Consider the following 13,597-nt stretch of genomic DNA (forward strand, 5'->3'; position numbering starts at 1 on the left):
GAGTGAGGAGCGTGTGAGCGAGTGAGAGCTGAAGATCAATGTGAGATATCTTTAACGCAGGTTTCGTGGCATATGATCATATCGCCCTCGAGCTTGTAATCTGTAACAACATTGCTCTCTCCACTCTCACACAGCTCTCCAGCAGTCGCTTATATACTGATCAGATCTTCCGGAGGTCATAGCTATAGATCGCGCATGCAGAAGTGTCTAGGAACAGGAAAAAGAAACGCATACTTCACACAAAGAATCGCTGCAAATTGCCTCGTTCAAAATTGGTCGCTGCCTCCGAATAAGCGGTCCCCTCGCGCGGAGGTCAGAAACATCAGGCTGCCGGCCATGCACAGGGCGGAAGATGTGGCGAAAGCCTGCCACCAGCCGAGCAGACTGCCTGTCCCTGCCGCCTCGAGCATACACCCAGTCACCGCCACACCCACCATGCCTGCAGTTGAGGGCCACACAGAAATGGTTAGGTGAGAAGGGCTGGATTTTAGTCCGCCTAAAACAGACGGGTGCCATGAAATGACACACCCATCACTTGCTCTTGGAGGTGCAGCAAGAGTATCGCAGCACTAGAATATTAACATGTCTTGCTGCTGCAATCCTTTCAATGTCGAAGGCCATAACTTGCACTCAATATGCCCCAACTTCATCATAATGTCCAAATTGATGCCTTGCACGCAAGGTGCACACATTAGACTCTTCTCAAACATAGGCTGCCCACAAAATCCCACACCTGCATGAAACTCCCCAGTGACGGGGAAGCATCAGCCAGGTCATGAGCGATGTAGGAAGCTAGCATGTCTAGCTAGCCCAGAACAGCTTTTGTGCCCCTCTGTAAATTGTACATCCAATTTCATGGGTAGCTATGGAAGCGCACGCACCCAAGACGGTGCCGGTTGTGTTACAGATGCCCATCAAGCACATCAAATGGCACAATGCTTGCAAAGGCCAAGACGATCCACAAGGCTTTACACTTTCTGTCCACAATACAAGATCCAGATAACCCAGGAGGAGAGTAGCGCACCTGCGACGGTGCCAGCTGTGTTTGAGAGGCCCATGAAGACGCCGGCGTGGCGCGGTGCAATGTCCATGTGGTTCACGCTGAATCCGCCGCGCGCGATCCCGGCCATTCCCAACGTTATGCTCGTGGCCAGCACCCCTCCCGCGGCGTTCCCTGCCAGGGGCATCAGCAGCAGCGCCCCCGCCGTGCCCCAGAACCCTGCGCGCAGAAAGGGTGTTTGTACAGGGGTGAATAAAGAACACAACAGTAGTGGAGACGTAACATGCAAAAAGGAGGCAATCTGGAGGGTGAAGTGGTAGTCCAACAAGCTCATGCATACCTGAACCCCTAGAAGGGGTCAACTGCACCAGGGCAGTCTCCTGGCAGCAGAACAAGCCCACAGTGCAGAGTCTTTCGCCAAAGTTACTCTCAGTTTGGGAGTGTGACAGCAGCATGCGACTGCAAGGAAGTCATCCTGTAGCGCGTGATCACAGCAACAGCGCAGTGCGCTGTTGCTGTAAGCGACAGATCAGGCGTCCTGTGAAGCTGCAAAGCAGCGCACCTAGAGTATTGACCGTCTTGCGCGCGCCAGCGGTGCTGGCCTTGCGTGAGGTGATGAGGTAGTCCCCAAGCCATGCGCCCGCGTTGGACGTGGCAAACATGACGAGGTAGGGTGCCGTGCGGATCCACCCCAGATCCGCCAGGTTCGTCTTCAGTACCTGCATGTTGCAAAAAAAAAATTGAGTGGACAACTAGACCTTGCCAACGCTTGCTGCAAGCGTTACTCTTGTACGTCAGTGGAAGCAGGCCTCACCATTGGACTGTGGGGACCGAATCCGTCCTCAGATACTTGTGCTTTGCAAGACCGGAATGAGTACGTTTATTTTCACAGGTATCAGAAGCAAGTAAGAACTGCATAGCTTCCCAGCTGAAGGACTGTCCAGACGCAGGTCATGTGTTTGCTACCTCTTCCGTTGCTCAAGGACATCTTCGGCAATGCCTTCAGCAAGACGCGAGGCAAACAGACACAAGGTCTGCCGGACGTGCAAAGCACTCACTGCCCAATAAAGAACCTGTCTTGTTTGCCACGCATGCATAGCACCTCAACTCTCTCCCCAAGCAGCCATGCTATGGTTACTCTGCGCTAGCTGCATCAGACAATGCAGTGAGCAGCAAGTCGCTCAGACTGTTGAAGCTGCACAATTTGCCTGATTTCAGGACATGACCTGAGCAGGGTACTTGGCCAAATGCCTCAAGGCCCAGTATTCATTTCGTAGGCCCTGGCTGGCGGGCGGCAGTATAGATATTGAGCACCGTGCCCACGGTTGATTGGGTCTTGCTTGTGTTTGGCGAGTCCATCAAGGGGTAGGATCTTGGCAGTCTTTAACTGCAGATTGTCTGCAGACGCACCTTGCCTCTGGCAGGACAAGCGTGTAATAATATAATGATATTTAAATTAAAATGAGAATACACAACCCCAGAGCAAATGCTGACCTGGTCGAAATAGGTGGGCAGCCAGTTCATGACAACGTAGAATGCGTAGTGGAAGGTGAAGTTGTTGACCACGATGGCCCAGACTGCCGGATGCCGCAGCATGCGCGCCCACGGCGTCGCTGTCTGCCGCCCCTTCCGCGCATTAACGTCCCTCCCCGCGTCCCCCACCGACATCGGCATCATCAGCTCCCTACGCCCACAGCGACACACAATAGTCACGTGCTAGATCATGAAAACAATGAGCCATATCCCATGTGGATTGTTCACGCATGCTTGGGCCCTGGCAACCACAAGTGATTCAAGCCTTGGCAAACAAGCATTGCAACCAGTCGGCTAGCCTCAGGCTATTGGCCTGAAGCAGGCATGAGTCCTGCCCCTTTCTATTACCACCAGAGGGCAAGCAGGCCTTGGGGAAATTAAAAATTCACAGGGTTGTGGATGCCTATTTCTATTCATGCATTTTCCATGATTCATGAACGGCGCTCAGATCCTTCCCAAATTGGCCACCCTGAGGCAACCAGTGCAGAATGATAGAAAACAGACAACGGGCATGGCTCTATTCTTCCTTTATAAGTACAACTGTGAAAACATCAGCCTACAAGAAAGAGCTGCTGACCTATGTGGGATGTCCCGCCCGACAATGGTCCACGCGGACAGCCAGGCGAGGCCGAGCGCGCCGTTCAGTAAAAGGAGCGAGCCGGGACCGCGCGCGGCCGCGACGGCCGGCAGCGCCAGCATGGCGGCGGCCGAGCCCAGGTACATGCCGGAGGTTGTCAGCGACACCGCGCGCGCTCGCTCGTGCGGGGGGACCCACTGCAGCAGCACCGGGATGACGAATCCTCAGGCCCAAGACTACAGTATACTGCTTGATATTAGTGACGAGATTGCTGCCGGTATATGTGCTCGGCGATTCATGTTTGTGGACGCATCAATATACAGTTGATGCAATGCCGCCTGGCTAAGGCTTGTTGTCCAAATAATTTCTGCAAGAGTCTCATGTGCCAACAGGGGGCAGGCATATGTTTGCCAGCACTGCTACAACAGTCGCATGAAACAGATTCTTGGTATATAGATTCTGAATCTCAACAGAATTTTGGGGTTTCACATGGGAACCGGCAAAAGATTCAAGCAATGCGGCTATGGGCATGCGCGGCTCGCCTGGGACAGGACGGTGTGGATCGAGGGAATGATGAAGCCCTGTGCGACGCCCACAAGCACGCGAGCAGCTGTGATGGCGCCAGAGTTTGCAGCGGTTTTGGGCGTAAATAAAGATGCCGCAGACCAGAGCAGGAAGGAGAGCATCAGCATGATGCGGCCGCCGTAACGCTGCGCCAGAAAGCCGCCGGGAACCTGCCGGAACAGGCAACCCCCTCAGTCGCCAAGATAGGATATGCAAATTCACATGGAGAATGCTTATTATATAATCCTACCTGCCACAAAGTCATGCAATCAGAGACCCTGTCCTGCCACAAAAGGCTCAAGGTGAAGCCTTAGAAGCCGCCTGCCTCATGCAGGGAGAAGCATGCAGCGTTCTTCAACGCCAGAGGGCTTCAATTGGCTTCGAGCATGTAGCGAATAGTTTTTGGGGCGTCCCTTCAGCACCCGATTTTGCTGCAGTGCGTTTCAACAACAGTGGTCCATATGTGGAGCGAGGGAGGAAGTGCTGAGAGCCACCTGCGATACGCCATAACCCCAATAGAAGGCTGAGAGCACGGTCCCCTTCACGGACTCGCTAACATTGACCCGCTTGGCCATGGCTGTGTAGGCGATTGAGAAGCCCACTCGCTCCACATAGGCTGTGAAGGTGGCCAGGAAACACAGCAATGTGATCTGGTGGCGAGGCTCCTGTGGCAGCAGCCCCGACAGCACGCTTTGTGCATATTGACTCGATGATGAATCCTCCTCAGGTGGCAGGACAACAGCTGAGCCATCACTGATTAAGCGCAAGAGTTGCACAGGTAAATACAGGTGTATAACTCGCACTATCAAGTCGCTGTTTCACCTGCAGGAACCACTGGCTTCGCTTTTGTCTGACGAAGGCATGCTGGTACTGTGCCCCATTGAATTTCATATCCAGATGTTGCTTCCAAGTCTACTGCTCCTGGTGGCTGTTTTGTTGCTCATGGAAATGGCCTCACATCCCAGGGACCTCGTATTTTATGATCTTATATTATTCACCAAAAAGAGCACCTTTTCAGCTCCGCAGACCTGTCCATAGAAATGACCATCAGACATCTGAACTTGGGTATTTATCAGGAACTGCACTACGCAATAATTTCAGAGTCACTGTTCATTAAGAATTACCAAAGACGTCTCCTAGTGACTTGGAAATTTCACATAACGAACATTCTCTGCCTCGAGACCTCACCAAGCGTCACAGTTCCAGCGATCTGCACGAACGCCGTGGCCTCGTTCCGAGATAGCCAGGATTCGAAAACAATGGACTGTTGTGAAGGACCTGTTACTGTGGATATAACATGTCTTCATGCAGAGGTAGAGGAAAAACCAGGCTTCTTCTTGGGATGCATGTTGTGTCGGAGCAGATACGCATCAAATTTGCCGAGGCAAGGCATCTTGACCCAAAATAGAATTTCGCTCCTATCTGAAGGATTCAGAGAGACTTTATTTCATGTAATCGATGAAGTACGATCAAATATTTGTTTAATCTTCAAAGTTCGTGAATGTGATGCTTGGCTGTATCGACAGGAAAAGATTGACTTACTGCTAGTTTAGACAAGACACGATCTGCTGTGTAAGCATATAGAGATTTCGTGGAGCTTTCGTATCTGCGTAGAATAAGAGGTCTAGACATGGTCTCAGTAGATATGTTCAGGTGTAGGCAAATGTCCCACGCATTTGCGGGACCGCGTTCTAGACAGGTTCTGACTTGTTCAGCAGCTAAATTTGAGCTCCACGTCTGTACGAACAAGACCTGCAAAAAGCAGGGATCGAAGGAGGTATGATTTCTTCGATGTTTGTGTTGCTCATATTTTGGCCCTGGCTGGAAAAAAAGTAGTGATCTGCCTGCACTGACGTGTCGCAGCTTCCATGTTCCTTCCTTCCTGGACGTCAATGGGATGAAGACAGGCACCTTCCACATTGTCTAATGATCGCAGGTGCTGACATTCGCAAAAGACCTGGCTCTGGAGGACGTTCGGGTAGAGAGCACAGGATGTCTAGGTGATTGCTCTGCTAGCTAAGTCCTCGACTTGGCTGAGGAATCTGACAACCCAGCATACCTTTGCCATTCACATACATGGACTCACAGCTGGTGAGTTGCTTACAAGAGGTGTTCTGTGCGCAGGGGGTTGCGGCACCGGGCCAAACATGGTATTGCAGCCTGGGGAGGTGCCTCTCAGGCATGTGAGCACGCCTGCCAAGATGACAGAGGTCCTGCGCACGCTCTGCGGGATGACAATTCCAGATGTCCTCCTGAAGGCATGACATTCCCTGACCAAGTGGACATCTTGCAAGGACACCTTAGTGCCGTACTATTGAATGCATCTTTCTGTGACTCGCTCTCTCCAGCAGTCCAGGACGCATAGGTTGCTTCTGAGGACTGGGACAAGAAGGCAATGCATGTTCATGCGCACTTATGATTGCATCGATGTGATCTGTGCGCTACATGCATATGCAGGCAACTGAGCTGCGGCTCGCTGGGAATGCAGAGGCCAGGGGAGGGGATCTTAGAAGAGCTGTCGAGCTGTATACACAGGTGCTGCTCATTCTCACCTCACCATACTCTCACCTGAGATTGTCATTCCATCCGATCTCACCACCTCATGCATTGATGTTCGAGTGTAAGCAGTGAAGCGAGTATTGAGCACGTGGTTATTGGAAAGTCTGCAGGCTCGCCTTCTAAGGCTGGATCTAGTTTAATGAATCTTTCACAATTTGGTGGCGAGGCAGTCCTTCCTCCTTACTGTTGGCGCTAGCTCTGCTTTGATGTCTAGATTCGATTGTCTCTTATTGGCACTTGTCAATGACTCATGACAGGGCATAGGACTACGGCCCCCCAGTGGGCTCCACATGCTGCTGTCCAACCGTTCGGGGGCGTTGCTGACTCTGGGTGACAAATCTGGCGCCCTGGATGACGCCAACGCTGCAGCTGAGCTGGCGCCACTCGGCTTCCACACAGCTTACGTGCGGCAGGTGTGCTGATGTCATTGAAGTCCTGCCATGAAAGATAGGGGGCTGTGTTTTGAGGCTCCGTCTTGCAGCAGCTTTCCTGTTGGGGCAGTAGGCTGATGCTCGTATTCAGGTTCACCAGTTTCGTATGTTCTTCATGGACATGTCACTGGCTTGATGCAGATTGCATGCTTTGTGCCTGTCATGTCAACATGGAGCAGCTCGTTGTTTTGTTCTCACGGCATGTTTTCCGATTGAAGAGTACATGGAGATGAAGTTCTGTGGGGCCAGTGTTCTTTGCATAAGAGCTGACTTTCGTCATTGAAATAAGGATGCAACGAAAGCGAATTAACAATTTCAGGAGCCAAGGGCGGAGTGATATCTGGTGTGTTTGAGAGCGAGTGGGCTGTAATTTACAGGTGGAAGCGTATGCGGCGCTGGGGAGGTATAAGGAAGCTGGGGAGGCCCTGGAGGCAGCTGCCAGGAAGGATCCGTCCTTTGCCAAAACAAACGAGTTTAAAAGTTTATCTAAACAGCTGACGGACTACATCCAGCGAGCGGCAAAGTAGAGACATGACTTCCTCGTCTAGGCTTGCATTTCAAATATGGGCTATAGGAGGTGCAGCATGGACAGATAGATACTACAGAAGTTCTATGACTGACCATTTCTGAAACATATGCTACCGTTGTGTGAAGCTTCTGATGTCAGTCAGGTTTTCAAGGGAACATTCTTCTGGCCATTGCGTGCGTTCTTGCGGGTTCCTTGATTCATGAATGTTGATGTGAGAGTTGAACATGTTGTCAAGGTCAATTGTTGCCGGTATGTTTGTGAGCGTGTTGAGAGGCTCAGATTACATGACCACCAAACTGCAGTGGGGATCCCTTGATGAATCCAGCAGTCAAATGGCTAGTAAAGTCCCACTTAGCATGAGTGTTTACATCCGTAAGTAAGAATCCGGATCGATCCTGATCATGTAAGGGTCAACGTCTGAACTTCAGACTGCCAGCAAGTCAAAAGAGCCAGGCAGGGTTTGACAGCCCCCAAGGGCCCCCCAAGGGATTGGCCAACCTACTTCAGGGCTAGGGGTGACATTTCAGGGCAACCCCAGAAATATACAGATTTGGCAAAATGGCATCAGGACAACGCCCCGAAGCTACTTGGCTGTGACTCAGGGGCACCCCAGACTTTCAGGCATTTTGAACCACTTGGAGGCCAAATTCAAGGGAAAACCTGCATCTCCCTGTTGAAATATTTTGGGAACCTCAGGGATGCCCCGAAGTTTTACTGAAGCTGGCAGCTACTATCAGGGCAGCAGGCGGGGGCGAAGCCCCTGCCTGCCCTTGCCCTATTTAGAGGCTGGCCTGAGATCTTCTAGGACCCCTGTCAAACCCTGGAGCCAGGTTCATTGCTTTGCATGCACAATAGTGTTGTACAACTGCTTACTTTCACCTTTGGTGCAATGAATGCCAATTGGCCCTGATTTAAATCACTTTGCTCATATCACCAGCCATCTCAAGCTCCCTCTGTGCATATTGCTTCCTGTTTGAGACGCCACGCACTTGATCAGGCTGTTCTTTGCCTCGATCTAGTGTCCTTTGTCAGTGGTAAGCTGCCGGAGTCCTCTGTGCAACCGCTCTGAGGCTTGCATCTGACCAACCACTTGGTCTGCGCTGCACCTGCAGCCAAATTGGCCAATAGCTGTTGACATCAACGTGCAACAGGCCAGGGAAGCTCTTGTTCCCTCTGAATTCCAGATTACGGCAAGATACGTCAGAGGTGCTCCTTTGGTGCAAAATGCGGTAGGGTCGCTAAACGGCGGTCTCAACTGGGTGCATGATAATCTCACATGCAGCAGCTGCAGGCAAGCCATCCTGTACCAGGGGCTGTGGGAGGGGCCAGCTTGTCTGCAGACGCATCTTGCCTCTAAGGCGGGTATAATATCATGGCAATCAAAGTCTGTGGGAGGGCGCACTTTAGTGCAGGAGGACCATTCTGGCCTGGCAGCCTGCAGCTGCTGCCCTGAAGCCCTGGAAGGGGTCCTCTTCAGCATCTGCTGAAGCCACAGGCAGTCCTGCTCTGCTCTGCAGCTGCTCCAACAGCTCCCTTGTGGCTGACATCTGGCGATTTGCCTTCTCTACCAACTCCTGCACAGCCAGCAGCATTGAGCGCATCTTGAGCTCTCACCCCCTACCTGCCTTTCCACAATGGATACCAGTTGTCTGCAAGTAGTAGCTAAGAGGAACAGCCTTGTCAAACTACTCTCTGGCATGGCAGAAGGGCGTGCCCTGTCTCACCTGCTTTGTCTGCAAGACAGCGCAGCACTCGTCCCTGACACGAGGCAGTTCCCTGCAGTATGAGTCCGTCTGATGATTTATATCCTTGTAAGAGGGCATGCGCTCGAAATTGCGCTCAAAATTGCGCTCGAAACAAGCACAAAACAAATAAAGGCCTTCCTTAAAACCTCATGAGTGTGTCACAGCTGCCTGCTGAAGGCAAGAGCATAGCCACAGTAATCAGACTATGCTTCCTGGATGACTGGCTCACCTCTCAAGCTTCTTCAACCTTTGCAACACCGAAAGAGGATTTGCCTGCAGAAAAGACACAAAGCACTTGATGTCATCACAGCTAGGATCTCAGCTTATGCAGGACCTTTTGAAAGTAACACATCCTTAGACAGAAATCTCAAGATTCCGCAGATTCTGCTCACCCCCTTTCCTGCATACGTCTGTTGAAATTCCTCCTCCAGTCGGTGTTCCACAGCTTTGAGATCAGCCTCAGCTTTCTCCAAGCAGATCACCACACGGTCGCTGGCAGCACGCAGCGAGTCCATGGGGAGTTGAAGCTTGTTGTCAGGACTCAAATAAACTACTGGCACTGACACTCCACGCTACACCTGGTGTCTATAAAATCAGCTATCATCATGCAGCAACCAATTGGTAGACCTGACGAGTTTTCCAAGAATGCTGTAGCACCTGCAGGCCGCAGGGCTGTTGTTGGATGGTTTGAACTCGGCCAGATTAGGTTGTAGCTTCACTCTCAGAGGCTGAACCACCATGTGGAGTAAACTGGGAGGCTGTTCTGATCTACAAGGTTCGCAATCTGCGCTGCGGACACTGAAATTGAAAATCCATGCAATGCCAAATAATATGAGCGCATGCAATGCTGCGTATCGATATCTGCAGCCTGAGATGCACCATATGGCATCATGATCAATCACGATAGCCGCCGTGATCACGTCAAGTTGATGTCACAACGGTTGACGTCAACACTTTGATGATCAGTGTGTGACCATAATGCTTCAGCTTATGAACTAGAGTGACTTTACACCGAGGTGGTGCTCATCAGTCCTCCAATATGATTATACCTCACAGGTACGTACTTCTGTCCCAAAAATACGCATCTAGATACCTCTGCGATTGCACAGTCTTGGAACAGCGTGCGCAATGGCCACCAGAGTCCTAAGGCCGCCCTCAAAGCTTTGCATGACAGATCCTGCATTCTGCTGTCTTGGTCCTGTCTCCCTATATCATTTCTAGCAAGTCAATACTGACAGAGAATGCGTCCTAACACCAAATCGCCGTCAAAACTGCCGCTCCTGGCACGGCTACGTGGCGATGTTACAAATCAAAGACTGCCTGAAGAACGCTGCTTGCAAAGCAGCTCCAAATCACCTGTCAAATCATGACTACGCCATCTTGGCACCTCAATACACCATAAACACAAAAGCCCAAGAGCCTGTGCACTTGTGGCAAGCTATGCCCCCGTTGAGGGGGCGAAGCAACTCTCCTGAAGAGCACCCAACCTAGATATACAGACAGCCTACACGCACCAAATACGCGGCCTAACGCGTTCAAAATTGACGAATAGCAGACTCACACGAATACAGCACCTGGGTCTGGTTTGGATGCAAAATGGAATACTGGCTGTGCGCAATGAGCGCGCTACTTTTAAGAGATGCGAGTCCTAGCAAGCGCTGGCATTGTCGAGGCCCTGACAAAACTGGCACTTATGAGCCATTGGGTGCTACCAAAATCGGCTCTACATCCTAAACTCACGCGCTCCTGCTGCGCGCTAAAGAAGAATGTCCTGCAGTTGCTGCTGTCAAAAATGGCCTGCAGTGCTCACAGGGTAGTGCCAGCGGTTCTTTTAAGCATATACTAGTGCTCCCAAAATTTACCGTTGTCCTCTAGACTGTACAAGTGTAGAAAGGAAGCAGAGTGAGGCCGGCCTAAGGCGCTGGAACCTTCTAGCTCTGCCCCCCTCTACAAAGCAATATTGATGTGCTGGGCACACCAGCATCTGACTCCTACATTCCTCCCAAAACTGCGACCACAAAATGCCCCAACCTCCCCTCACCGCCATCCCCAGCCACTCATTGCCCAGCAGCAGTACAGCATGCTTTACCGCCAAGAGTGAACAGCTTTCCTCAATTATTGTGGCAGCACTCAGGCGTGCGGCAGCACTAGCTACAACACCCTCATGCCTACCGCATGCCGCATGTTCATCTTGCAAAAGTCACTCAGGGCTGCCGGGCTGTGGAAAACAGAAGGCATGCAAACGGGTGACATGACGCATGGTCATCCCATGACAGCAGTAAGGTGCGGCAGGGCTGCGGCGCAGACTACAAGGCCTTCATGCCGGTGACGTGGCGCATGTTCTCCAGGAAGACAAACATGAGCGTGGTCTGGGGCCCCAGGCGCGCATAGTTGGCCGTCCATCCCTTGAAGAAGCCGCGCGCGCCCTCCCGCGCAAACAGGTCGGCCGCGCAGGAGAGCGGGTTGGCGTACTTGCTGCCATTGCAGTACATGTGCGTCTTCACCATGTCAACCGGCTGCGTGATCGTCGTCGCCGCCAGCCCTGTGCGCAGCAATTGATCCCCTCAGTGAACTGTTTCAATCAGATGGCTTTCACTTCTTCTTGAATTGAATCCTGTGCACTCAGTCACGCATGGATGAACCTAAATGAGTGCACCAGCTCTCAGAACATTGTAAGGCAAAATGACGGGAAATGCCAACCACACAAGATACTAATGTCATGGGAGATGGTACTGTCACTGCGTGAGAACCAAGAAACCCAATATCCAGGCTGCGTAATGCCCTAAAACATACTCCATGGCAAGCTTCAGAACCAATCCTGGACAGAAGGAGGCATGTGCCCACCTGTGATCATGGAGACGCCCACGTGCGTGCCCAGGCCGTCCCTCCAGCCAGTGGTGCGCATCCACAGCCGCTTGGTGTCATCATAGGTTGCGCACTGGGAGGCGGTCAGGAGAGTTCCGCGCACCTGCACACGTCATGGAGGCACGTTCATCACGCTAGCTCAAAACTACAATCTAGATCCTGCACCAGGGTCCTTGCAGGTCAGGCCCTGTAATCGTCAGGCGCAAAGCGGCATTGCCGTGCGCCTGCTGGAGTGAGCAGTCCTTGCATTCAACATTGCAAGGGCATCACATGCATCATGACAATGCACGTTGCACACATCAACTTCTCATTCCAGCAGTGCGCGCATGCACCGGCTGATGAATATGTGATCTCACAACAGAGACAACGCTTATCAACTAGATAATCCAAGACATGAGTATCAGGGCCTCACCGCAGAGGGCATGGTGCCCTTCCAGAGGCCGCTGACACCGTCCTGCTTGACGACCTTCTTGATGACCTGCAGGGGCCCCATGGTGGAGCAGGACTGCAGTCGCGTCTTCAGCAGCTCGATGGGGTTGGTGATGAGCGTCGCAATCGCGCCGCTGGCTGATCCGGCCGCCACCTTCTTGAGAATTGTCGGGTCCGTGTCCGCGCCAAAGGCTGTCTTCAGCGGTGCGTACATGCCCAGGCGCAGGCCTGCATGTGCCGGCATGCACTAGTCATGTGGCCGCACAAGTATGGTTGGCCATACTCAGGGCCACTGATGTCTCCATCAGAATTATGGTTTGGCTGCAGAGCAACTTATTGAGTTGCTCTCCAGCCCCACACCCCTTCCAATGCAGCGCCGTCTCCCTCTCTTTGCATACCTATATAAAAGACTGGGTGGGTGCGTTGCTTCCAAGACCTCTGACCTCTGCACTCAGTGTGGAACATCTGCGGTCAACTGGATTGTGAGCAACAAAGGCAAAGATACTGCCAGCGGAAGGGCAGATCTCTCTCACCTCCGTAGAAGAGGCCGCGCGCCACGGTAGCGCTGACACCACTCATCAGCGCAGCATAGCCCTCATGTTGCACCACAGTGACGCCGGTTTGCAGCTGCAGAATGTAACAGGGCTTACATCAGGCCTTGCAGCAGAGCTCCTATTTCTTCACTCGCTGTTTCATTCTTGCCAATAGCAACAATAAATTAGTGCCCCTGGAGGCCTTGTATGGGCGATGATGTAGTAACTTCCATCCCGGTCCACAATATCACAAGGTACCATGAGCATCTTCACAGCAGATTGAAAGCACCACATTAAAACTCACCAGGCTGGGCGCGATCAGTCTGCCGTTGCCCGCCAGCTGCATGGACTGCAACTGCATCCGCACCTTCACCACATCTGCAGGACAGGGGCATCCCAGTCAGCCAGGAGGCTCTATAATCGCCAAGAGCCAGGCATCTCGGCGCCACACACTCGTGCACACACATTGACAAGACAGTATCAATCGAATTGAACAAATTCAGCAAGCATCGATCCGTGTGGGGACGCCCGGAGCGCCTGGGAAGCTGGTGGGATTGCTTGGCGGTAGCCCCGCACCTATGGGGTTAGTACACACGTTGGCAGCCGACACGGACAGGCCGCTGGTCAGGAACTCCTTGAACACCGCGTTCGGGGAGCTCTGCACGGCAGCACAGCCACTTCAGCAATACGAGGCGTGAGGGAATGGGTGCAACGTCGGCACCAGCTGCAGGTCAACTCCCGGGCCCCTCGCAGCCTCGAAAGCTGACACACACAAGCATCAGTCATCAATGCCTTCTCAAGCCTCACCTGCTTCTCCATCACGCTGGAACGT

General features: G+C 52.4%; 4 protein-coding genes across 4 annotated transcripts; 1 reads left to right on the top strand and 3 right to left on the bottom strand.

Annotated features, from left to right (window-relative positions):
* Positions 1-266: 266 nt before the first annotated feature.
* Positions 267-4,944, bottom strand: COCSUDRAFT_48333 (MFS general substrate transporter; the record flags this gene model as incomplete). The annotated part of the gene is made up of 9 exons (XM_005645760.1): positions 4,863-4,944; positions 4,497-4,702; positions 4,169-4,339; positions 3,665-3,844; positions 3,111-3,307; positions 2,495-2,684; positions 1,563-1,719; positions 1,025-1,219; positions 267-439 (listed from the first exon to the last, which is right to left on the bottom strand). The coding sequence occupies exons 2-9, from the start codon at positions 4,563-4,565 to the stop codon at positions 267-269; spliced, it is 1,332 nt and encodes a 443-aa protein (XP_005645817.1). The 5' UTR covers positions 4,566-4,702; positions 4,863-4,944.
* A 393-nt stretch (positions 4,945-5,337) lies between these two features.
* COCSUDRAFT_17854 (hypothetical protein) lies at positions 5,338-7,191 on the top strand (the record flags this gene model as incomplete). Its single annotated transcript, XM_005645761.1, has 6 exons — positions 5,338-5,451; positions 5,611-5,674; positions 5,799-5,920; positions 6,132-6,209; positions 6,491-6,646; positions 7,042-7,191. The coding sequence occupies 6 exons, from the start codon at positions 5,338-5,340 to the stop codon at positions 7,189-7,191; spliced, it is 684 nt and encodes a 227-aa protein (XP_005645818.1).
* Positions 7,192-8,596: 1,405 nt separating this feature from the next.
* Positions 8,597-9,453, bottom strand: COCSUDRAFT_57179 (hypothetical protein; the record flags this gene model as incomplete). The annotated part of the gene is made up of 2 exons (XM_005645762.1): positions 8,597-8,767; positions 9,331-9,453. The coding sequence occupies 2 exons, from the start codon at positions 9,451-9,453 to the stop codon at positions 8,597-8,599; spliced, it is 294 nt and encodes a 97-aa protein (XP_005645819.1).
* A 1,791-nt stretch (positions 9,454-11,244) lies between these two features.
* COCSUDRAFT_43573 (mitochondrial carrier) lies at positions 11,245-13,584 on the bottom strand (the record flags this gene model as incomplete). Its single annotated transcript, XM_005645763.1, has 7 exons — positions 11,245-11,480; positions 11,783-11,906; positions 12,216-12,460; positions 12,766-12,859; positions 13,070-13,143; positions 13,342-13,423; positions 13,573-13,584. 7 exons carry the CDS (start codon positions 13,582-13,584, stop codon positions 11,245-11,247), a joined length of 867 nt encoding a protein of 288 aa, XP_005645820.1.
* Between the last annotated feature and the right edge of the window lie 13 nt (positions 13,585-13,597).

The sequence above is a fragment of the Coccomyxa subellipsoidea genome (genome assembly GCF_000258705.1).
Source record: "Coccomyxa subellipsoidea C-169, whole genome shotgun sequence".
NCBI classification, from domain to species: domain Eukaryota; kingdom Viridiplantae; phylum Chlorophyta; class Trebouxiophyceae; family Coccomyxaceae; genus Coccomyxa; species Coccomyxa subellipsoidea.